The sequence below is a fragment of the Triturus cristatus genome, chromosome 3_2 (assembly GCF_964204655.1).
Source record: "Triturus cristatus chromosome 3_2, aTriCri1.1, whole genome shotgun sequence".
In the NCBI taxonomy this organism is placed as follows: domain Eukaryota; kingdom Metazoa; phylum Chordata; class Amphibia; order Caudata; family Salamandridae; genus Triturus; species Triturus cristatus.
In genome coordinates, this window is record NC_140584.1 from 1,077,692,622 (window position 1) to 1,077,718,618 (window position 25,997).

Below are 25,997 nucleotides of genomic sequence, written 5' to 3' on the forward strand. Positions count from 1 at the left end.
GCGAACTAATGCTGCAAAAGTGTGAAGTCGTCCTGCGTGACTGCGTGCAGTCTGGATCCAATACATTAACTCGTTACCGCATTTAAAGTATATTATATGACAGCATTTGTTTAAGAAAATTATAACTATCACTGTTCAGTGTTCTGGAAGGTCATCCAAGCAGGGGCTTCTATAATGGCAGAGGAGCATCGCTCCACTGAGTCACTCAGCAGAAAAGCGAATGATACTATAACAATGTTATAGTTTTTTTTCTGCGGACTGACTGAGCCAAGGAGTCTTGGGCGGGGCGAGGCAGGGCATGGCAGGAAGTAGATAGTAGTGTGCACTGTAAAGTGCGCATGTCTGTTTGGCCAGCCCTCTTAGGCCGGCCAAACAGACTTGCACACTTAGGTTTCTCCAACCCAGCTGTGTAGCACAGCTGGATTGGAGAAACGCCACAGGCACTAAGACACTGTCTTTGTGGCAAGCAAGGCCGCAGAGACCAATCCTGGGTATAAGAGCAGCGTCTGGATTGTGTGGGGGGGCCTGTGCTGGAAAGGTATGTTTTAAAAGAAATGATATCTCCCTTACCCCTCCTGCCCCCCAATAGAGTTTTGTGGTGGCTGCCACTAGATCCAAGCCAGGGGCATAGCTAGCGATTCTGAGTGTGTGCAATGGCACCAGAACCCAGAGATTTGAGCCCCCCATGAACCCTAATGACTGCATTTGCTCCCTATCGATGCCAATAAGAACCCACTTTCCTTGCTTGCATAAGGGCACACCCAAGTCACCCATGCCACTCATGACAGGTTACAATAATTACCGCTTATGTTTGCACGAAGGCAGAAGAGCACATGCACCCCCTTTGCGCCCCTTGAACTCACAGGGGTTTACATTGTAACCAGTAATGCGAAATCTGAGTGTCATTTTTAAGACTTCAAGCTTTGGGCTTGCATTCACAAAGGCAGACACTTTTCCCAGAGAATGCTTTATAAATGTCCTTAATTTTTTACTTAGGAAGTGATAAGGCACAAACATGCATCTTCCTGGCTGCTTTGGGGCTTCTGAAGCGAAATACAGCAGACCCTCCATCAATTGGGCATGATTTCATTTCCTGTGTTTGACCCTGGGCAGGCGCGCGGAGGAGCACTGGGAGAGCTCGCTCTAGCAGCACCATTACTGCACTTTATCAATGTCTCTGTAGTCACTTGGCTTTGGAAGCTTTTGCTGGCCCTAGGCCTGTTGGGCCTTCTCCTCTGTTCTATTGTGCCTGCTCAGATTGCTTCTGCCTTCTCCCATATATCCCATTTCACTGGCATTTTATTAAGCGCTCTCAGCTGTGTAGCGAGCAGGTCTGACAGCATAAATAAATGAAAACAAGAAACAACAAAAACTGCTCTTTTTATACTTTGTTGCAAACTCTTCCTTCATTTGCTGTCTTTCTTCATTTGCAATGGTCTTCCTCCCCAGAGAGCTGACAGCATGTTTGAGGCTGATGAACACAATATGTCTGTAGTCAATGTTGACATTTTGTTATTGAACTTTCAATCCATTGCTGGGATTATTGTGGTGCAACAGAGGCAGCTCTAGGCATTCTTTGGTGATAGTAAATTGTATTACTTTGGACCTTTCATCATGGCCCTATGCTCTTTCTAATCTAAAAATCAATCAATCAATCAATCAGCATTTGTAAAGTACAACACTGTCACCCCTAGGGGTATCTGGGCACTGTGCATTAGTTGAAGAGCCAGGTCTTGAGTCTCTTTCTGAAGTCTGCCAGCGAAGGGGCTGTACGGAGCTGGAGGGGAGGTCGTTCCAGGTCTTGGCTGTGATGTAGAAGAAGGAGCGGCCACCACTGTGGCTGTGACAGATGTGGGGTGTGTGTGCCAGGGCGAGTGAGGAGGAGCACAGGTGTCTAGAGGGATGGTGGAAGTTCACTTGATGGTTAATGTAGGCGTGTTGTGTGGAGTGAATCACTCAGTGCACAGCAAAGAGGCTAGTGTGCAATGAGAAGATGTGAAGTCTAATGAATTCTATAAAATATATTTCAGAGTGTAAATGTAACTTGTAGGATATGTGTGTTGGTATTGATGTGCTATATAGAAAAGTGAACCAAGCTACAAAGCAACTGAGCAATGTTCAGAGGAGGACGATACAATAATCTGAAGAAGCAGCTGCCTACCACCAAGAGATGGTGCATCTTATCAAGTAACATCAGAAACCATTTTGGTCCTATTGGTCTCTTTTTATTGTGTGAAGTAGAGAAGAGGAGAGCGAGGTCACAAGTACAGCTCAATGTATGTAAAGTCAGAAAGCGTTATACGAGAACTTCTTAAGCCTTGTGAGGACCATAACTTCAATTCAAGGACATATTCAGGAGGTGACTAGAAGGAAATGCCATTCATTCACCCCCTCTCTTTAAGAGCTTCCTCTTTGGTTGCTGTAAGAGGTCATGTGGCTTGAGATGTTACTTTCCGGCTGAATCAGGTATACACCGTCTATTCCAATGAGCCTCCAAAAGGGTTTCAGTACTGTTGTGATGACTTGGTATTTTAACATGTCCGTGATAGCCTAGGTGGCCTAAACAGGGTAGGATTCTTACATATTGGGTATGGTTTTGGTAGCTACATTTAGATAAGTATTTGGTTTTCTTCAGTTTGTTTTCACCTTTTATCTCTAAAATACAAAATATCTAATTCAACATCAAGCAATCTCAAATCTTAGAGGTCTGACAATCACAGCAATCTACCCCTCAGAAGATTGATCTTCTGCCCATCATCACAGAAAAACAGACATGGTTCTGGCTGCGTGGGGGCAGGGCATAGGATTCTCTTTGTGAAAGAAGGAACATCCAGATAGCACCGTAGTCAACAATGACTGTCCTTTCACCTTGTGCCTTACTTGGCTCCGAATGCAGAAAGAAAAGCAGCTACTCAGCTGGCCTCGTACTTGAAAAACACAAACTTCTGGGCAATTGAAAATTCAGTGTCTGCCATTGGATAATAAGGACTCAGCCGCTTTGGTCCTTGTGGACCTCTCAGCGACTTGTGATCTGGTGGATCACCGTCTCATGCTTTTACGTTGTAAAGAAGTCAGCATATTAGGAATGATCACTCCCGATGGGGAGAATAAGAGACTTTATTCTCCAAAAACTGCAAACCATGAAAAATGCCTCTGAAGGATTCTAAAGCCAAAATAAATCAATTATATTTTTTGACTTATCCAAGCCGTAGATCATCAAAGATTTTCACACCAGGGTAGGAACGATGCCACCCCGGGGGACTCAACCAAGGCATTTGCAGTCACTTACTGCACCCGTCTGCAAAGCGATCTCTACTCCCTCTTAAAAGTGCAGGTGGATTGCCGCCTGCACTGAGAAACATGGAGCATCTTTTAAACAGCTGCTCCATATTTCTCTTGAATGCACTGCCCTGGGGTAGCGTATTCAATATAATAGGATGCATTTTCTTTGTTTGCAGCCAGCGTACCTTTTTTAAGATAATTGGGCCTCATGTCTCCCTTCCATCAACCTTTTGTAGCTCTAGCAGCCGACATTGACTCTCCCTGTTACTCTACAGGGAAACTAGATACGCTGACCACAAGCACAACATAGTTGCACTCTTACAATTAGTTTCACTGCAAGTGATTGCAGTAAGGGTCTTTTCAGTTCAACTAACTCTCTTTATCATAATCACTATCAATTCTTTTTTTAAACTTATCTGCCAATTTGTCAATCAGGCTCATGAACTCTTGTTGTGTTTCAATATTTATTAGAACAATGGAGTAGCTGCGGCTTATAGTGGCCAGTATAAGCCAGTACCTCCAACATTCCAATGTCTGTCTTTTTATTTCACCGTTTTTAATTTGAAACATTCTACCCTCAGAATGTTCCAACAGCCTTACAACCCTTCGGCCTTGGGCTATATCAGTTGTTAAAGGCCCTCTCCCTCGTTATAGGGCCTTTACAACCATTATAGACCTTGGCAGTGGGATATCAGACTATATCACAACGTTCTTGCCCCTGGAAGTCTTCCTATGTTCTGCAGCAGTTGTATGCACAAACATTCCTCCTCATATATAATTAATGGACTGCTCTGCAAGATGGGTGAACAATTGTGGTCATGCATTCACATTAGTACCCACTAATCCTTCAACACTGTCAGCCCATGATTCCTGGTGGCTATATCTACATTATTAGTCTCAACTATCAGGATGAGTTAGACATTTTTAATGGGCTCAACAACACCAATTAAAAAAGGTTTTGTGGCCACAATAAAACATCTTGTGCTGTCCTCTGGTGTGCCGCTGTTTTCCTTTTTGGTATTGCCTGGAAAGATCCTCTTCACACATATAAAGTGGTTGTTGCCGCCGATGCTGGCTTGCACCGGTATCACAGGAGGTGGATTGGCTAAGTGCTGCAGTTCCTCTCTCTCTCTCTCTCTCTCTCTCTCTCTCTATCTCTCTCTCTCTCTCTCTCTCTATATATATATATATATATATATACATGTATATATTTATATACATGTATATATATATATATATATCAAAGGTTCAATTCCACAAGGCAGCACACCAAATTCCATTCGGGTAAATTTATTTACCAAACAACGCGCTTCAGCCGCAGAGCGGCCTTTGTTAAGTTGTTTACAATACCCCACAATCACCATTTTGTATGTCATAATGAACATAGAGGAAACACTGTGATCCGTGATTGCAGAAACAAAACATACAATTTCCTTCATACATGATAGTGTCTCACTAAAACATTATAAATCCTTATTAGAATTTCGTTGTATGTATTTACAAAATTTAACACGGCAATGCCGATAATCGTCATACCTCATTTTCTTCATAATTTGTCATAGAAAGAGAAGAAAGACAGACGGACGGAATTGCTGGTAATGGCATCTATGCTCTTTCTCTCCCTAATTTATAGTTGTAGAAAAGTAAGAGAGACATAGGAAGGGCTATCCCTAGGTTTCCACGAAAAATTATTTTGACACATATTAAATCATTCAATTGAATAAGTGCTTGATTATGTACATGTACAATTAATGCCAAGTGGCCCATAATTCTGTTTTTTCAAGTATTAGAACATGTGAAATATGTCTGTTAAAAAGCTTCCTCTAAAGCAACCCTGAAAATTACTGGTGAAGGTGAGGAAATACGAACGGTGTTTGGAGAATAGTTCTTTTTTGGTGCAGGTGTATATGTGAGACATTATGTGTGATAAGAAAATATCATTAAATAAGAGCAAGTAAAAGAAAGAATGAGGGAAATTACTGTACCCAATTGGGTAAGCAATTTGCTGGAACTGTTATCTAGGGGAAATATAATTGCCTCAATGTGCAAGTGCGAAAAGGCAAACAAAATTTAAAGTGCCTGTTTCGTTCCAACAAGCCACATCATAGTAGTGCAGCGCTGAGGCATATGCCTCCTGATCCAACATTCTATATTACTGTCTTAAGTGAAAGAAAGTGTACCCTCAATTAAATTGTTAAAATCACAACAAAAAAGAATTGATGCATGACTATTGATAGAGTAGAAAAACCCCACATTAGTGAACCACCTAAAAGTGACAAGAGGAGAAAAGAAAGAATTCTCAATTAGACCCGATTAAAAGTTAGACACGATTAAAAGGACCAAGGTCTTAGATTACTGTTCATAAATTACAAAGTAACAAGAGGTCATGGTATAATCTAAGCCAATATGTGTACATAATTCCTCCTCCCTATTGAGACCATACTGAGATCTTGTATTGAAATCAATTATGTACTTGGATTCCGAAATCCGTAGCTCTTTCTCGCGGTCCCCTCCTCTAATGTGTTTGTAGATCCTATCAATACCACAGAAATTAAAGAGTTTTCTATCACTTTTGTGTGCATCATAGCAATGCCTCGCCACTGGATAATTAAAATCAATGTTGGTGTTCCAAAATACGTTTTTTTAGGGCTAGTTTTGTACTGCCAGTGTAGCGCATTCCGCAAGGGCATTCTAATTAGCACACCACAAACTCAGTAGTACATGTGATGAACTTATTGATGTACTTTTCTCTCCCATTGTGCATTTTGTAGGTTTTGCAGCTGGAGATGGATTTACACGCCTTACAGGCATTGCATTTGTAAAATCCCTGGGTGACTTGGAGCCAAGTAGATTTTGGTAGCTCTGGACCAATTTGTCTTTCAAGGATTTTGGTCTGCGATGTGTAATGGCAGGAAAGTTAGCAGTAGTTTTGACAATTGTAGTGTCTGATTGGATGAGACCCCAATGTTTGCTCAGTAGTCTCTTCAGTTTAATCGATCTTGCCTTATATGTTGTTATTATACGCAGATAATCAGTTTTTTCCTGTACCTTTTGGCGATCTTTAACTGCGAAAAGTGCATCTGTGTGTGTGATATTGAGAAGTTTAACCTGTACCTGATTTAAGACCTTTTCTGAATAACTGCGTTTCCTAAAGCGTTGTTTCATATTTGACGCTTCTTTATGGAATGTGTCATTGCTACTACAATTCCTGCATGCACACAGTAGTTCCCCATACGGAATGCTATTTAGCAGGGATGCATGGTGATGACTGTGAGCATGCAGGGTTGTGTTACCTGCTGCTTCTTTCCGAAAGATGGTGGTTGTCAATTTATTGTCCTGAACAAGTACTCGTATGTCAAGGAAATCACAGGTCTTATTGCTGATGGTATGTGTGAAACTTAGATTAAGATTGTTCCTACCCAAGGTGTTAATGAATTCATTGGCCTGATCTCTATCACCATCCCAGATGATGAAGGGATCATCTATATAGCGAAGCCAAAGTGGGACATGTTCCGTGTATTGTTCATTAGGTTCACTCCATACTACTTGCTCCTCCCACCAGTCCAGAAATAAGTTTGCCAGGCTGGGGGAGAAGCAAGTACCCATCGCAGAGCCTGATTTTTGTCTGTACAGTTTTCTCAAATAGAAAGATATTCTGTTGGAGACAGAAAAGCATCATTTCTTTTAACACCATTATGTGATCAGATTTTTCAATGCAATCTCTTTTCAGATAATACATGCATGCTTCGACCCCCTGTACTGATCTATGCAAGTGTATAACGGGCATACATCTAACAAAATCATTAAGTATCCTGGCCCGAGTCTTTAGGCCAACTGCCCACCCCAAAAACTGAAGTTAAAAATGTAGGAATATGTTTTGACTCTGAGCTGAACTTCGACAACCAGATTCAGAAGGTTGCGGGCAAATGCTATGGAGCAATAAAGATCCTGCGAAAGATCCTCGATCTTCTATCTCCTAATGCCAGGAAAACAATTGTCCATGCGGTCATAACCTCACAACTAGACTATGGTAATGTCCTGTATATCGGAGCCACTAAGAGAGGACTAGCCAAATTACAGCGGGTACAGAACGCTGCAGCTCGACTGGTGCTTGGTTTACCCAGAAGAGCAAACACGGAGAAGGCCCTGAAAGAATTGCACTGGTTGCCAGTGGAAAAGAGGGTCACTTTTAAGTCAATGTGCTATGGCCATTGCATCCTCAAGAAATGCGGCCCCAAATATCTTCATCCTTTACTAACTGAATACACCCCTGGTCGAACTCTGCGGTCCTTAGGGAAAGCGCTGGTGAAGGTACCAAGGATATACAAAGCCAGACTGGGAGCTCGTTCTTTCAGGTACTTGGCAGCTAAAACGTGGAACACTCTGCCTATAGCCCTAAGAACAGAGACATGTGAGAAAAATTTCCGCGAACAACTAAAAACCTGGCTGTTCAGCAGTACGGAAATCTCATAGATGTCTAGCAAGTACTTTTTCTAGATTGTAGCAGCTTTTCCCTCTCCTATGTCTCAGCACGGGGGACACACCGTCTGGTGTAACCAAGCGCTCTATAAATGGAATAAACTAAACTAAACTTCACATTTGATGTCATGAATTCGCCTCATAAAGTCAGAACTGACTTTACAATAGGTCCTTAAATCTGTGACATAAGGGGCCAAGAAATGATCCAAAAAAATAGAGGTATTTTCTAATAGGTCCCCATTAGAAGAAACGATCGGTCATCCCGGTGGTCTAGTGGGATGCCTATGTACTTCAGGCAAAAAATACAAACAAGGTACTTTAGGATTACTGTTGCTCAGGAATCTCTGTTTGTCATCATCTATGAGATCTTGTGGCCACCAAGTGCTAAGCATATTGGAGTAAGTATTGACAGTCTAATCATAAATTTTCCAATCAAGAATTTCATAGCAGTCTTTGTCTGATAGTTGGCGGTTGACTTCCATCCTATAACTTTCAATATCCCATAGGACTATATTGCCCCCCTTATCGGTGGGCTTTATGACAATTGTAGGATCTTCCATTAAGTCTTTGATTGCAATTCTTTGACCTTTGGTGAGACTATCACGTATAGTGTATGATCTATCCTCTCTCAACTTGACCAATTCATAGATCATGGCTTGATGGAAAGCTTCAATATTGTCAAATGCTACATTGGGATTGAATTTTGATTTTATATTAAGGCCACTTTTTTAGGGTATATCCGCCGTGAAACCCAGGTCTTTCAAGGTTAGGTTGAACCCAAATCTATATTGGTTGTAGCATGATCTTCGGTTTCAAGTTTGTGTATTGCTAGGATAGATTCAGCTTCTTCCACTGTAAAACTGCCTGATTGAAAATCCTGCTCAAATTCTGAATTGGAATTTGTCAATCATCTCCGATTTGTTCGTTTGGATGTTGCATGTAACTTCCTTAGTTTTAATTTCCTTACGAATGGAAATAAATCTATACGGGTATTTACATAGCTCCAGTCGGTTGTGGGACAAAAGGACAGCCCCAACTTGAGCAATCATTCTTCGTTAGGTGTCAGAATACATTTTGATAAATTGATAATAGAATTATCAGTCTCAATTGTGTCAAATGTGTTTGTTTTTCTATGGCAGTACTTAGATCTGCCTCCTCCTCTTCTTAATCTCAGTTTCTCTTTTTGTTTGCGGCCTTTCTTTTTGGTCTTCCTCAACCGTTTCCTGTTCCCTCCTCGATTGAACTTGTCCCCTGTGTTGATAATTCCTTCTGTTTCTTTAGCATTTGGAATTTGTGCAAGAAGGTTAGGGGGCATACCCCAAAAGGGGCTACTGTGGGTAATTTATCAGTGACTGAACTTAAATCTGAGCTGGAGTCCGTGGACACTGTGTCTTGTCTGGGAGTTTGGAGAAATTGGCAATCACGTTGTGCCCAATCAAAGCGTTTAGCGTAAGTTAGTATTCTCCCCTACGTGTAGTCTTTCTTATCACAGAGGAATTAGTTTTTTAGCTGTGCCGCCTCGTTCCTACCTTGTGGAATTGAACCTTTGATATATTGTGGCAGCTGTCGCCACGGCTAGCACCGGTGCTTGAAGGCAGGCGAACGTTGTTTCCGGACAGCACTTGGTGTGCATATATATATATATATATATACATATATTATCTACTGGCGGTCGCCAGTAGATAGTTATAGTTAGGACCGTGTTTCCATAGGAAATCCACAACATTCGATTTGGAATAACTTTGGCGCCGATTGACGAATCCTCGTGAAATTTTCAAAATAGGTGGGGCGCTCCGCTCCGCTCCGTCCCTGAAAGTCTCGGGGGGATTCGTCAAGCGGGGGCTGAGAAAAAGGGGGGGTCCCAAAACGCGTTTTCCCCATGCATTTTTCCATAGGACCTTTAGTCCAAGCCACAGCCCGAACGGCTGAACAGAATTACTTGAAATTTGGCAGAGAGGTAGTCCTCAGGTCAGGGATGTGCCTTTTGCAGGTCTGGTGTAAATCTGTTCAGTATTTCCTGAGAAAATAGCATTTAAATCAATATATATATCTATAAGCGCGCACCGTGCGCGTTTGGTAAAACTTACCGTACGCGCACGCTGCCGTGCGCGAGCGCGGTTCTGATTGGTTGTTAGATCTTAGTAAACATTCGAATCGGTCGAAACCAGGAAGTGTCGGCCGCCATTTTGTCTCTCGCAGTCTGAGGGGGTGAAAAACAAAGATGGAGAACGTGAAAAGGGGGCATGGTGGACAGTTCCTGACCCCCTAGCCTTTGTCAGGGGGTCCCAGAAGGACCCCCAAGGGCCAAAATTTCCTTTAATTTTTTTGCGCACGGTGAAAAACCTTAAAAAAACAAACAAAAAAAACAAAACATAACAGCATTTAAAAAACCGTACAAATTCACTGAAAAAACCATAGGTTTCACACACGTTATAGTTAGGAATTAGCATTAAAAAAACCTTGCAAATTCACTTAAAAAACCATAGGTTTCACACATGTTATAGTTAGCTGGACATTTCACTCGTGAAAAACCATTGAAATTCCCCCGTTATAGTTAGTGCAGGCAACTATAACTCACGCGACCGCAATCCTCTGCTGATGACGTCAGATATTACATCACTGATGACATATGTGTCTTTCTGAAAAATAAATATTTGTAATATATGTATAGCTAAAGATTAATGGAAGAAGACATGGGTAAATAAGTGTCTAAATACAGTGATGTAATATCTGACGTCATCAGCAGAGGATTGCGGTCGCGTGAGTTATAGTTGCCTGCACTAACTATAACGGGGGAATTTCAATGGTTTTTCACGAGTGAAATGTCCAGCTAACTATAACATGTGTGAAACCTATGGTTTTTTAAGTGAATATATATATATACTCACCAAAAACATATACTGATATATAATTTCAGTGGAAAAAACAAAGGTTACAGGGGTGTTACAGTAGGCTCAGATTTCACTCATACACTACACTATCTATAAATGCCCCCACCATGCACTGCTTATGACCCCACATATGAAATCACTCATGACATGGTCAGTGACATCACTAATGACATCACTGATGACATCTCAAATCACATCACTGATGATATCATCCAGTGACGGTGAGATTTTTCGAAAGGTTTTTGACTGTTAAAGATGTATACTAAGATTTATCCATGTGTGAGTAGGTGTTTTAGTGGCTCTATGGGTGTGTGAGTGGCTGAATGGGTGACTGAGTGGCTGTGTGAGTGCCTGTATGGGTGAGTGAGTGACTGTGTGTGTGGTTCTGTGGGTGAGTGAGTGGGTGTGTCAGTGGTGTATTGGTGAGTGAGTGGGTGAATGAGTGGTATATGGGTGAGTGAGTGGGTGTGTGAGTGACTATGAGTGAGTGAGTGAATGTGAGAGTGGCTATATAAGTGAATATATGCTTGTGTCAGTGACTGTAAAGATGAATGGTGAGATGCGTTAGTATCTGTATGAGTAAGTGAGTGGGTTTGCAAGTAAGTGTATGGGTGAGTGAGTGGCTATATGTGTGACGGCATGGGTGGGGGTGTGAGTAGCATGTGAGTAGCGGTGTTGGTGACTGACTCAGTATGGAAGGGACTGATTGGGTGTGTGAGTGGCTGTAAGGGTGATTGAGTCTATCTGTGAGTGGCTTTATGGGTAAGTGAGTCGATGTGGAAGTGACTGTGTGGGTGAGTGGCTATGGCTGTATGAGTGATTAAGTGTGTGAGTGGCTGTATGGGTGAGTGAGTGGCTGTATGAGTGGTTGTATGGGTCTGTGAATGGGTATGTGGTGGCTGAATGAGTAGGAATGAGTGTATGAGAGGTTCTGTAGGGTTGTCAGTGGGTGTGTGCTAGAAATGGGATTTCTGGTTGGCTAGGGCTTGCACCAAAGCCAGGCAGAAACCACCACTCTAGTCAGGGCAAGGAAGGTACACGCCAAAGATAACCCCTGCTCACCCCCTTGGTAGCTTGGCACGAGCAGTCAGGCTTATCTCTGAGGCGATGTGTAAAGCGTTTGCGCGCGCACCCAGCAACAACACCCAAGGCCCACCACAAAGGAAACTCCACACAAGGTATTCTATAAAAATAGCCTTTGTATTATACACAACACATTAGATAAAAACACACACTTTACAATGTGCCAACAGGCACGGGCAGAATTTACAAGGGATTATATATACAGGGGACAGGGCCACATGGACCACTGTCAGGAATTAGCACTTGGTAGAAATTAGCACTTAGAACATAAGAATAATACTTTAGAACATAGCACATACAATCACTGTAGCACTAAAAATAGAACATGTAGCACACAACCAGTAACTACTGGTAACAGGTAAGTACCACCTACGCAACCCTAACCACCTTAGGAAAATATCGCGCAGGGAACTAGGACCTCACTAGCACCACCTGTACTAGGAGAAAACAAACAACCACCTAAGTATCACAATACCTGTAGGGGTAAACACATTACACATGACGCATAAAAAACACATTCAGAGGTGTAAAACAAGAAAAACACATGATGCATAAAATAACACATTCAGAGGTGTAGGAAAGGAACAATAGCGCAAAAACTCACATTAGCCACTACCTGTGGCAGTCCCTAGGCCAACTGGCCTTGTCGGGGCAAGGACGCCCTGTGTCCAGCAGAGTCAGGGTTCGCCGGCGCAAACCAGCGCGCACAAAGCACAACCTACACGTAGCAGTTGCCCACTAAGTGCTGGGCAACTGGAGAAATGCTGCGGCCAACGTTGGAGCCTCCCAGGGCTCTGAAACAAATGAAATGCCCCCTAGAGCCTCGCAGGCTCTAAATAATACTGTGCTCCTTCGTTGGAGCGGCCCACTGCCTTACGGGGCCGCTCTGATTCAGCGCTTAATGCCCCCTGAGCCTTGTGGGCTCTGAACAGCTGTGGGGGGGTGGAGGCAACGTTGGAGCGGCCCGCTGCCTTCCGGGGCCGCTCGTAACAGATACGGAATGCCCCTGTTCGTTGGAGTCCCACACGGGGGACTCTTAGACAAAATGCCCCCATGGAGCCTTCACGGCTCTTAAGAAAAATGCCCCCGTAGCAACAATGGCTCCCACTGTTGGAGTCCCGCTCGGGGGACTCGAAAGAAGAATACCCCCAACGTTGGAGCTACACGGAGCTCTTAGACATCACCAGAAGGCCCCCGACACAGGCGCGGAGTCCCCCCAGCCCTTCGGACTTACCGGGCTGTTCCGGGGACTCCCGCGCTGCCTCCGCTCTCCTGCTTCCGGGGCCGCAGCACTCTCCGTCACTTCCCTCGCGGCGGGGCTGGGGAAGTCACGGCGCTGCCTCCTCTTCTGGGCAGAGTGCCCCGGGGCGCAGGGTAGGCTCCTGCCAGCTCCGGGGCTCAGAGCAGCCGCGATGCTTTGTTGGGAGGCGGAGTAGGCTCCCGCCCTCCTATTGCAAGTTCCGGTTGTCCCGGAGGCCCGCCCTCGGCCTGCCTGACTTCCGGATCGGCAGAACGGGGCCGCAGCGGTGATTTTACGGGGTAGGCTCCCGTCCAAAAGTACCTAGACGCGGGGTGGGCACCCGCCAACGAGTGGCAATGTCCCTGGCAGGGTGGGCACCTGCCAGGAGGTTTTAAGATCCGCAAAGACAGGGCAAACGCCGGGTGGGCACCGGCAAAGCGCTCCTAGCGCTAAGGGCACTTAAGAAGCGCTTCCAGGCGCTTTGGGGACACAAATAAAGCGCTCCAGGCGCTTTAGGATAAAAAGAACCACAAAGTGCAGCAAAGTTCTTCCCTGCATGCAGCAGGGCAGGGGTGGTGGGCAAGGCTGGACCCAGAGCCAGCTCACTGGGCCTCCAGGCAGGGAGGTAGTCGAAGTGGCGGTCCTCTGGTCCAGCAGCAGCAGCAGCCCCCCTCAGGTAAGATCCTGGCAGAGAACAACTTCTGTGGGGACACAGCCCCATTTTTATACATCTTTTCCCTTTGTTCTGGGTTCAGGGTGAGGGGGAAAACCAGTCTCCACTGGTTGGGGAGCACCCTTGATGTGCTCAGCCCCTCACTCTATTCACTGGCATGGCTAGGGTCGTCAGTCGCACCACAGGGGGCGGAGCCAGCATTGTGTGGGGAAAACCCTGCCCTATTCAGGACCCAGGTGTACTCCTCCCACCCATCTAGCTGCTGATCTCCCCATTCACCACTGGGTGACTCATCCTGACTCTGGGGAATCCCTAGCCCGTCACATGACCTCAACCAGCCAATCACAAGGCACACATTTTACACTGCACACCGAAGTGCCCACTTCTAGAAGTGGCACTTCCACACTAGGTACATGCACGCCGCACACATCATCGCGCAGCCTTCAATCACACGAGTCCGCACATACCAAACTCGGGCCTGCACACCCCACGCATCAGGAACTACTAGGGACACATACATTCCCCATGCATTCCTATGGGAGGGCAGGCCTATCTCACCACACGCACTCAGAGTGCGCACGCACTTTACCCTGGGACACAGGGAAAGTGCGCAGAAACGAAAAATCACCACACCAAGTCACCTATAAAAAGCAAAAAAGTTCAGGGGTGAACCTGCCAGAAGGGCCAAGTCCAACACAACCCCCTTCCAGCCAAAACGCAGGGCAGCCCAATCACCACCGTGATGGACTTCCCTGCTTGGGGCGATAGAACACGGACGCGGGCCCGCAACTGCAGGGACACCCTCCGGTTCTACGCCACGGTGAACCCATGGAATTCTTTCTAACACCACTGTCTGGACCAACTGGGCTACCCCACTGGTACTCCCAAGCTGTCCGCGGCCAAGACCAGGCCCTAGGCCACCCAGGTGCCACCGGTCTTTGCCTAATCACAGAGTGGGGGGTAGTAACCCCTGGCACATAGCGGCCATTCTCCACTCTTCCTCTCTGCAAGACAGGACTAGACTGCCACTGGTTCTCCAGCCTAGGGTCTACACCCTCAGGCGGACCAGGAGTCTCAGGGAAGGCTCTCCTCCCCCTACCTCTTCTCCTAGGGTTCCTCCTCCTCTGGCGAGGGGTACACCTAGAACGCCATTCCAACCCAGGGTTTAACCCCTCAGGTTGTACCGGGGCCAGAGGTGGGCTCTCCCACCCTCTGCACCCCCTTCCAGAGCCCTGCTCCCTACCAACTGGGGCGGTACCTCTGGAAGAAGAACCGGTCGGGACGCTGATTACAGACGTCCCACCCTTCAGGTCAGGCTGATCCCGAACCTGGCCTTCCAACCTCCGGCCTAGAACCTTTGGTGGAATAATCGCCTGGCACTCCAGGACTTTTGGGTATTTCCACTCCATCCCCCTGAGGCTATCAAATGACACACATGTCGAGCGACTGTCTGTCTGGCGCTGATCTCCCGTCCCCTGTCCACCTGACAGTGCGCGGAGATCCCCCAGAACAGAAGTGGTGCCACCCTGGTCACTACACGGGATCCTAGCCCAACTGGGTAGTGCCTGACCCACAGGCTCTTCCACTGGGGAACTCATCCCCCAATCACTCCTCACGCTGGACTCCTGTACCCTCCCTACCGGAGCGGTACTGCCAGACTCCAGAACCACAGGAGCCCTGTTTACGGGCGCTTCAGGTCCTCTACTCACTAAGAGATCTTCCTCAAGTGGACTAACAGGACAGCCTAGGTCCCCAACTTGGTGTTCCCTCATGAAACCATCCAAGTCCTGAGGCAGGGTTTCGGGCATCTGGGGACCCTCGGTCACCCCCTTACTCCCGCTCCACAGAGCCAGGCAGTAAGCCCCTACACCCTCCTCGCTATCCTGGGACCTAGCTGGGCTACACTGAGCCTCCTCCACCATGCTGGGCTGGAGGATCTCTGACCCACTATTGTTGGAATCACTCACTAATGACTCTAGAGGACCTCTAGCACTTTCCCAGCGCTCTGCTTCCTCTGCAAGTTCCCATGGACAAAAAGAGTTATACCTCAACAGGTGTTGGCGCAACCCTGGAGAACAACTACTGAGCATCTGCTCTTTGATAATCATATTGAGTACTCCATCCAAATCCTGCTCCGGGTTAAACATCAGCCAGTCCACCAGGGCATCATGACATTCCTCCACAGCCTCCTCCCAAGACTGGTGAGACAGCTTCTTACTGCCCCTGAACTTCAACCTACATTCCTCCTCTCGGGAACAAGGTACCACACTCGGGGAACTGGGACTGGGACTCTCTATACTGCACTTTATATCGCTGCCACCACTGGACTCCACCCTCACTGGGGAATCCAGAAAACTACCACTGTGCTCAGGGGACAGGGAAAGGGATGAGGCGCTATCTCCTACGCTGGACCCAGCAAGGGACTCCCTACCCACGGGGTCCTCACTCTCTACTGGCGTCCAGGTACTGTCATCTTCTTCTGAATCTTCAGGGCTCCCCACAGACCCACCACCCTCCAGGTGAGAGGCCCGGGCCCTGTCTTCCTCACTGCGCTCACGTTTCCATTCACCTGCTTGCCATCCAATCATGTGGTTCCTCAGTTCGTACACAGTGTCTGACTCTCTCACCCCTATGTTTCTCTCTCTACAGAACCTTTCCAACTCCTGCATACTGTAATAAACTAGATCACTGGGATCAAAAGCAGGCTCCATTCTGGCAGACGTTCTAGAGAAAAGATCACACAGGGAACCTAGGGGTCTGCGTTTAACACAGGAGTACACAATTCACAAAGGATTCAGCAAGCTCTCTATCCCAGAGAACTCACACTCACTTGCCTAGTGCCACACACCATTCATCCACTCACAACCCTCCCCTCGGACTGGTAAGGCAGTTTCTACCACCCCTGATTCCTCAACCTGACCACCACGTGACACAGGTACCAACTCTGGGCGCAGGGCGGGGGACAAATGTACAGGACACTATTACGCTGCCACCACTGGATCCCACCCTCTGGTGAATCCAGAAAACACAATGCACTAAGGGGGATGATCTACCCTCCCGAGCTAGGGACACCTAACTCACAGTGCACAAAAACACATTTCCAAAGAAATGACAATTAAAAACAAACTTAGAACAATAATCCCTATACCCTGTCATTTATCTAAATGCAGAGTTTTGTAGTGCGGCCAGTTGCCGCTGCGGTACAGCGCAAACGCAAGTCCAAATCCCACCGCTGATCACCAATGTTAGAAATGGGATTTCTGGTTGGCTAGGGCTTGCGCCAAAGCCAGACAGAAACCACCACTCTAGTCAGGGCAAGGAAGGTACACACCAAAGATAACCCCTGCTCACCCCCTTGGTAGCTTGGCACGAGCAGTCAGGCTTATCTCTGAGGCGATGTGTAAAGCGTTTGCGCGCGCACCCAGCAACAACACCCAAGGCCCACCACAAAGGAAACTCCACACAAGGTATTCTATAAAAATAGCCTTTGTATTATACACAACACATTAGATAAAAACACACACTTTACAATGTGCCAACAGGCACGGGCAGAATTTACAAGGGATTATATATACAGGGGACAGGGCCACATGGACCACTGTCAGGAATTAGCACTTGGTAGAAATTAGCACTTAGAACATAAGAATAATACTTTAGAACATAGCACATACAATCACTGTTGCACTAAAAATAGAACATGTAGCACACAACCAGTAACTACTGGTAACGGGTAAGTACCACCTACGCAACCCTAACCACCTTAGGAAAATATCGCGAAGGGAACTAGGACCTCACTAGCACCACCTGTACTAGGAGAAAACAAACAACCACCTAAGTATCACAATACCTGTAGGGGTAAACACATTACACATGACGCATAAAAAACACATTCAGAGGTGTAAAACAAGAAAAACACATGATGCATAAAATAACACATTCAGAGGTGTAGGAAAGGAACAATAGCGCAAAAACTCACATTAGCCACTACCTGTGGCAGTCCCTAGGCCAACTGGCCTTGTCGGGGCAAGGACGCCCTGTGTCCAGCAGAGTCAGGGCGCGCCGGCGCAAACCAGCGCGCACAAAGCACAATCTACACGTAGCAGTTGCCCACTAAGTGCTGGGGAACTGGAGAAATGCTGGGGCCAACGTTGGAGCCTCCCAGGGCTCTGAAACAAATGAAATGCCCCCTAGAGCCTCGCATGCTCTAAATAATACTGTGCTACTTCGTTGGAGCGGCCCACTGCCTTACGGGGCCGCTCTGATTCAGCGCTTAATGCCCCCTGAGCCTTGTGGGCTCTGAACACCTGTGGGGGGGGGGGGAGGCAACGTTGGAGCGGCCCGCTGCCTTCCGGGGCCGCTCGTAACAGATAGGGAATGCCCCCGTTCGTTGGAGTCCCACACGGGGGACTCTTAGACAAAATGCCCCCGTGGAGCTTTCACGGCTCTTAAGAAAAATGCCCCCGTAGCAACAATGCCCCCCACCGTTGGAGTCCCGCTCGGGGGACTCGAAAGAAGAATGCCCCCAACGTTGGAGCTACACGGAGCTCTTAGACATCACCAGAATGCCCCCGACACAGGCGCGGAGCCCCCCAGCCCTTCGGACTTACCGGGCTGTTCCGGGGACTCCCGCGCTGCCTCCGCTCTCCTGCTTCCGGGGCCGCAGCACTCTCCGTCACTTCCCTCGCGACGGGGCTGGGGAAGTCACGGCGCTGCCTCCTCTTCTGGGCAGAGTGCCCCGGGGCGCAGGGTAGGCTCCTGCCGGCTCCGGGGCTCAGAGCAGCCGCGATGCTTTGTTGGGAGGCGGGGTAGTCTCCCGCCCTCCTATTGCAAGTTCCGGTTGTCCCGGAGGCCCGCCCTCGGCCTGCCTGACTTCTGGATCGGCCGAACGGGGCCGCAGCGGTGATTTTACGGGGTAGGCTCCCGTCCAAAAGTACCTAGACGCGGGGTGGGCACCTGCCAACGAGTGGCAATGTCCCTGGCAGGTTGGACACCTGCCAGGAGGTTTTAAGATCCACAAAGACAGGGCAAACGCCGGGTGGGCACCGGCAAAGTGCTCCTAGCGCTAAGGGCACATAAGAAGCGCTTCCAGGAGCTTTGGGGACACATATAAAGCGCTCCCAGCGCTTTAGGATAAAAAGAACCACAAAGTGCAGCAAAGTTCTTCCCTGCATGCAGCAGGGCAGGGGTGGGGGGCAAGGCTGGACCCAGAGCCAGCTCACTGGGCCTCCAGGCAGGGAGGTAGTCGAAGTGGCGGTCCTCTGGTCCAGCAGCAGCAGCAGCCCCCCTCAGGTAAGATCCTGGCAGAGAACAACTTCTGTGGGGACACAGCCCCATTTTTATACATCTTTTCCCTTTGTTCTGGGTTCAGGGTGAGGGGGAAAACCAGTCTCCGCTGGTTGGGGAGCACCCTTGATGTGCTCAGCCCCTCACTCTATTCACTGGCAGGGCTAGGGTCGTCAGTCGCACCACAGGGGGCGGAGCCAGCATTGTGTGGGGAAAACCCTGCCCTATTCAGGACCCAGGTGTACTCCTCCCACCCATCTAGCTGCTGATCTCCCCATTCACCACTGGGTGACTCATCCTGACTCTGGGGAATCCCTAGCCTGTCACATGACCTCAACCAGCCAATCACGCGACAAGGCACACATTTTACACTGCACACCGAAGTGCCCACTTCTAGAAGTGGCACTTCCACACTAGGTACATGCACGCCGCACACATCATCGCGCAGCCTTCAATCACACGAGTCCGCATATACCAAACTCGGGCCTGCACACCCCACGCATCAGGAACTACTAGGGACACATACATTCCCCATGCATTCCTATGGGAGGGCAGGCCTATCTCACCACACGCACTCAGAGTGCGCACGCACTTTACCCTGGGACACAGGGAAAGTGCGCAGAAACGAAAAATCACCACACCAAGTCACCAATAAAAAGCAAAAAAGTTCAGGGGTGAACCTGCCAGAAGGGCCAAGTCCAACAGTGTGTGAGTGCATCTGTGTATGATGTCATGAGTGATATCATTTGAGATGTCATCAGTGATGTCACTGACCATGTCATAAGTGATGTAATATGTGAGGTCAAAAGCAGTGCATTGCAGAGGCGCAGGTTGTAGTAAGCTAAAGTAACTATAACTGCTGAATTTCTATGGTTTTGTACGAGTGAAATCTGAGCCTAACTATAACGTTTCTGTAACCGTTGTTTTTTCAATGAATTTCTAAGGTTTATTTAATTCTATTTTCAAACTATAACATCTGTGTAACCTTTGTTTTTTTCTGTAAATTTCTATGTTTTATTAAATTCTATTGCCTAACTATATTGTCCCTGCATTCTTTGTTTTTTTCCTTGAATTTTGAAGGTTTTTGAAACAAAATCCTAACTTTAACCTGTAGCCTTTGCGAGTGAGTGTGTGAGTGAGTGCATGAGTGTCTCAGTGGGTGTGTCAGTGAGTGTGTGAGTGTCCCAATGGGTGTGTGAGTGTCTCAGTGGTCCTTGGAATGGCTGCATATATGTCTCACTGGGTGTGTGAGTGGGTGTGTGAGTGGGTGTATGAGTGTTTAAGTGGGTATTTGAGTGATTGCATGAATCTCTGAGTGGGTCTGTGAGTGGGTGTGAGACAGTCTGAGTAGGTCCATGAGTTGATACATGAATCTCTGAGTAGGTCTATGAGTGGGTGTGAGAGAGTATGAGTTGGTCTGTAAGTGGGTGCATGAGTGTCTGAGTTGGTCTGTGAGTGGATGTACATGTCTGAGTGCATCAGTGAGTAGTTGCATGAGGGTCTGAGTGGGTTTATGAAAGAGTGTGAGGGTGTCTGAGTACATCTGTGAGTGGATGCATGAATGTATGCATGGGTCTATGAGTATGTGTGAGAGTGTCTGAGTAGGTCTGTGAGTGGGTATAGGAGTGGGTCTGTGAGACAGTGTGTGAGAGCCTGAGTGGGTTTGTGAGTGTCTGAGTATGTCTGTGAGTGGGTGTATCAGTGTCTGAGTGGGTCTGTCAGTGGGTGTGTTAGTGCCAGAGTGTGTATCTAAGTGTCTGTGTGGGTGTGTCAGTAGCTGTGTCAGTGCCTGGGCCACAGCACAACTGCACCTACCCCTTTATCTATAAACAGTCCACAGTTTTGTACAAAATATCTACCCAAGTGGAGTACTTGTTAATTACTATGTGCTACCTTCTAAAGTAAATGGCCAGTACATATTCTGCCCTACAGCTGCATAATGCAGCATGAGGAAATGTCACAGTGGCCTTGTGTGTGTTTTGGCAATGTGGTTGTTCCTCGTGTGGATTTATCCCGAAATTTTTGATAAGATAAATCTTCTTATGCAGAAGATGGCAAGAGTACAGAGAGGTAAATATTCACCAAACAAGGGTATGTCCTCTTAAATATATGAAGTAAGTGCTTCTTGGTTTCGTGGAGATGTCCTCGTCTTCCTTGACATAAAGCACTCCTTACCAAAATCAACAGGAAATGCCCTGAGGGGGTCGCTTGGGAAGCTGTCCATCATCCTAGCACAAAGCACGTTGACCTTTGCTTAATACTAAGGTGCGCGGGGCCAAATGGGTGAAGCTTCCAAGTGACTTTTACATTTTCATACTCGTAGTCATTTAAAGGGAGAACCATGGACTCTGCTCTCACCAGGACAGGACAAGAAACAACCCACTCGGCACATTCATATACAGATTGCGCTCCAATAGATCAACAATGCAATCACCTCTAGAAAGCCTTTCAGATCATTTTTCAATATGGAACTGCCAAGAAAACACACTTGCTCTGACTTCACCAAGCCCAGGAGTTAGGATCATAAGCCCTTTATAAAAATGACACTTCAACTGTGGAATCTGCTATGTTTATATGTGTGAGTGCTTTACTGTTGAGGTTTAATTTTTGTGAGATGAGCATCAGGGCCAGAACTGCCCTGGGGACTCTATCCCCAGGCCTGGCCGCAACTTAGTGGGGGAGTGGGCTGCATGGCACACCCCTCCCGGGCCGATTTAAGCACCAAGGACCCCAATCCCAGGACAAGGCCAAAATACAGTGGGGGGCTGTGAAGCCCACCTCCTCATCCTGACCCCATCCCCCAGGGCCTGGCCATGTGTCGCTGGGTGCCCTGGCCCCAACCAGGGCACCCAGTGTGCAGGATGGGGCCTCAAGGTCCCTGTGGTCCCAGCCGGCTCCCCGGTTCCTGCGGGAGCCGGCATTGGTCTTGCACGCAGGGAACTGCTAATAATGCAGGTCCCTGCATGAAAGAGCAATCGTTTCATCTGCTTCCCTGCCCACATGCATTTCAGCAAGCGAGAGCACTTTGTCAGTTCCGGCCAAGCAAAAGAAAACAGCTATGTCCTGAGGGTGGGCAGCCCTAGGCACAGCAAAAACCAGTCCTTGGCGTGGCGGTCTCCAGGGCTAGTAATGGCTCCAGAAGGCTGCACAGGCACTGCCCAGGCAGGTGGCAGTCCCCTGGCTGTATATGGCCCGGGAGGAGGCTCCCCTTCCACATATATTTTTAATGTTGGAAGTGGTGGTTCACAGGGTGCGAGTGTAGACCTGTAACGCCCTGAACGTCTCAGGATCGTTTAACAGACACGATAATGAGAACGCAACCACTTGTGAAGGTTTAGTTATTTTAATGAAGGCAAAAATAATACAAGGAATAAACAAAGGTTATAGTCACTGGAATCCTCCAGGCTAAGTACGTTACCAGCCCACAGCACGGATGGTCCTAACCGTCCTCTGCATATACGCCGATCCCGGCGTATGCCAACAGAGGGCAGAAATGAAATGGCCGACAATGCCAATCGGTAGGCTGTGAGGGGCACGAAGAGTGTTGGGGAGAATCGAGGAGTCAGGGAAACACCCAGCCGGGGTCTCTACCTGAAGGGAGCAGCCGCTCAACCTCTTCCTCAGACTGCACCGGGACGCGGAGTCACCTCCTGGTGATGCGTCACCGATACCCCAATCACAAGCAAAGAAGACTGAACCGAGAGCAGCCGCTCGATCGATCCTGTGGACTTCCGAGTCTGTAACGCGGCAAACACCTCCTGGTGTGCGTTACAGCTGGCAGTCCCTGTATCTCTGGTCGGGCTGGGAGTTACGACTCCAACCAGCAAAAGCGCCACTGCGCTTTGACTCAGCCGAGTCAAAAAGCGAAGCTCAATGATTATCCGGTAGAGCTTCCGGGTCCTTCACAGGTGACGATGGGGCAAGACACGGCCCAGGGAGTAACGACTCGACCTACCTCCGTTCTTGCCTTACTGGAGCACCACTCCGGAACACTGCTCTTCACTAAGCAGGTACGTCGGTTGTAAACACAATATCCGACAGCGTTGTACCTCCCGGTTCCTCCCTTTATAGGGCGTTGTTTTCCTTGAGTTATGTAACAGCTCTCCTGTTTACATAAGGGCGTGTTTTCCTTGAGTTATGTAACAGCTCTCCTGTTTACATAAGGGCGTGTTTTCCTTGAGTTATGTAACAGCTCTCCTGTTTACATAAGGGCGTGTTTTCCTTGAGTTATGTAACAGCTCTCCTGTTTTACATAAGGGCGTGTTTTCCTTGAGTTATGTAACAGCTCTCCTGTTTACAGAACCTCTCAACCGCTAAGCATCCTGGGAGATGTAGTCCGTTTTCGCTGGTTACCGTTTTCCTCCCCTCGCATGACAGGAATTCTTGACAAGACCCGCTAATTATTGGTGTTAAGCTTCAAGGAGCTAGTGGTCCCTGAGGGTTCTAAAGAGCCCATGGAGTGGGTCTACCTAGCCCCCTTTCATTTTAAAAATAAAGTCCCAGGTAGGTAGTGGTTCCCAGGGCACCCTTGAGCCCATGGAGGGGGTCCATATGGCCCCTCTTCAATATTCAAAATAAAGCACCGGAGAGATGGTGGTCCCTGGAGCTCAAAGAGCCTCAGGATGGAGGCCTGGTGCGCCCTCCCTTCCTTTTCCTCTGAAATTCCCTCATGATCCCTGGACCTGGCCCACCCATGGGCTTCTTGAAAAACAAGCACAGGAGACTGTGATATTCGCAAATCTATGTTAATTTTGCCGTGAATTAAAAAAGGGCTTGTTGCTCTGCGAGTGTCAGCTGAGGCCGAGTCCCAAGATGGCTGCTAACACTTCTTGGTTGAAGTGTTTGTAGGCAATCAGAGCTCTCCAGATCTCTGCACGACCTTGTAATTATTTGTGAAAGGCTTCGCGATTGTAGATATACAAATATGGATTCCCTTAATTTCTCACAAACCACTGCACGTATTTACACCAATTGACAAAAAGCACAATCTGCGGATCAAAAGCTAGCTTTCTGCCAAATTTGGTGTAATTCCGTTCAGCGGTTGGGGCTGCAGGTGAGTCTAAAGGCTGTATAGGAATTAACATGGCAAAGCACTCTTTTTGACCCACCCTTTTTCTCAGCCCCCACTTGACAAATCGCCCTGAAACTTCCATACACAACAAGATTCAACAGGACACTTCATTTTGGAAACGTTCGTGAAGATTCGTCAAAAGGTGCCAATGATATAGGCACATCAAAAAATGCTTTTCCTATGGAAACATGGTCCTAACTATAGTACTTATAACTACCTACTGCTGGTAGTAAAAATATATATATATTTTTCTTTTTTTTAGTTCAATATAGCGCATAATTGATCCAAAGGTATCAGAGCGTTTTACAAGATAACCAGTTGCATTACAGACAGACACATGGGGAGATGAAGTGATTTGCCCAGAAATACAGCATGTTGAGTGTCCCTGCCGAGTCTCAAACCCGGTTTCCCAGCTTCCAGGTCAACCGCTCTAGCCATTAGGCCACATCCTCTCCTCTATTTGTATGTCTATATATTTATACACACACAGATGCCACAGGTACAGGTAAGAGCGGTGTGGCGGGGTAGGAGGAAGTCGACATACGACGGGATAGGGAACATAAATAAATAAATAAAACCACTTACCTTGCTCTCCCTGCATCGGCGAGTCGGAATAGGGATGTCACTTACCTAATATATACTTAACATGTCATTATAAAAGCATGTGTGGTAAAGGTAATATGTGGTAAAGATCTTCATGGTAAAGGCAATGTGTGGTAAATGCATTGCGTGTTAAAGGATACGCAGTAAAGGCATGTGTGGTAAAGGCACTCATTGTTAATTTCTTACAGCCAAATGTATGACATTTTATAGATGTTCCGGAGTAATTGTTTATGCGGAATTGAATTGCTGTGGAACAACTTGCATGAATAAATGTGAATATTAAAATTAGTATTATTTGCTCTCTTCTAAATGTCATCTCTCAGTCAGACCCAGGAGCGCTTGAGTACCATTAAATTGGGTACAGTGCTTAGAAATAGAAGAAGCACAGTGTCAAGCGCTCTACGAAACAAGTTGTTATTAGGTGTATAAATCAGTATAAAACACTCTGGAAATTAGTACCTTAATGTTCATTATCCAGTGCCATATACCCTGAAGGACCTGCTCCATGCTGTATATAATCTGAAATATATAAATACATTAATAAATAATTTACTGGGTCCTTATGCACATTAAAAGTAGCCCTGACCCTTTATTTGTGTTTTCTAAATGTATGCTCTCTTGTTCCATCCTTTAGAGGAACTAAAGGCACCCTTGGAGGAGTATGTTCAGAAGCGATACCCCGGGCTCGTGAAGGTGGTCCGCAACCAGAAACGAGAGGGCCTAATCCGAGCCCGGATTGTGGGTTGGAAAGCCGCTTCAGGAGAGGTTACTGGCTTCTTTGATGCCCACGTGGAATTCACTGCTGGCTGGTAGGTTTGCAATTTGAAACTACACAGAGCACGTGATTATGGTCCCTGTGAGGATATGCATATGTTACCATGGATGTCAATTTGATGCCCCTGACACTGCTTTTTCTACCCTGCACTAAGGGGTCAGGAAGGGGTGGCAGTAACCAGAGTCATAATGTATTACTTTTTGTAGTCTCCACTGATTGTCATTATCCTAGACCATAGACGCAAAATGATAATCTGTGGAAGGCCTTTGGTGGGAGAAGATGTCAATGTGATGTCATTTTCTCTAATCATTACATTTTAATGAATAATTGGTGGATGGATATTGCTGAAGTGAAGGAATTAAATCGCTTTCCTTATTGCCTTGTTCTCTTGCATACTCAGCCGTCTTTTAGTAAAACACAGGGGCATACCAGCAACAACTGGCGATTATTATCGCTAAGCGCTCTAAGCGTGAGGATAATTATCGCCGGCTAACGTGGATTTTTATCGCTGAGATAGCATGCTATTAGCCACGCTTATCTCAAAAGCGATAAAAATCCTAGCGCTAACTGCCAAACGTGAGATTATCGCTGGAAACCTAGTTATATTTGCATACCGT

The 25,997-nt window shown here is 47.1% G+C and overlaps 1 protein-coding gene across 1 annotated transcript in view; it reads left to right on the forward strand.

Moving 5' to 3' along the window:
* The window catches only part of GALNT17 (polypeptide N-acetylgalactosaminyltransferase 17), a 1,717,045-nt gene that overhangs the window by 680,140 nt on the left and 1,010,908 nt on the right, over positions 1 to 25,997 (forward strand). The window contains exon 4 of the mRNA XM_085649814.1: positions 25,240 to 25,414. Within this exon, the coding sequence (XP_085505940.1) occupies positions 25,240 to 25,414 (175 nt within the window). The remainder of the gene's footprint in view (positions 1 to 25,239; positions 25,415 to 25,997) is intronic.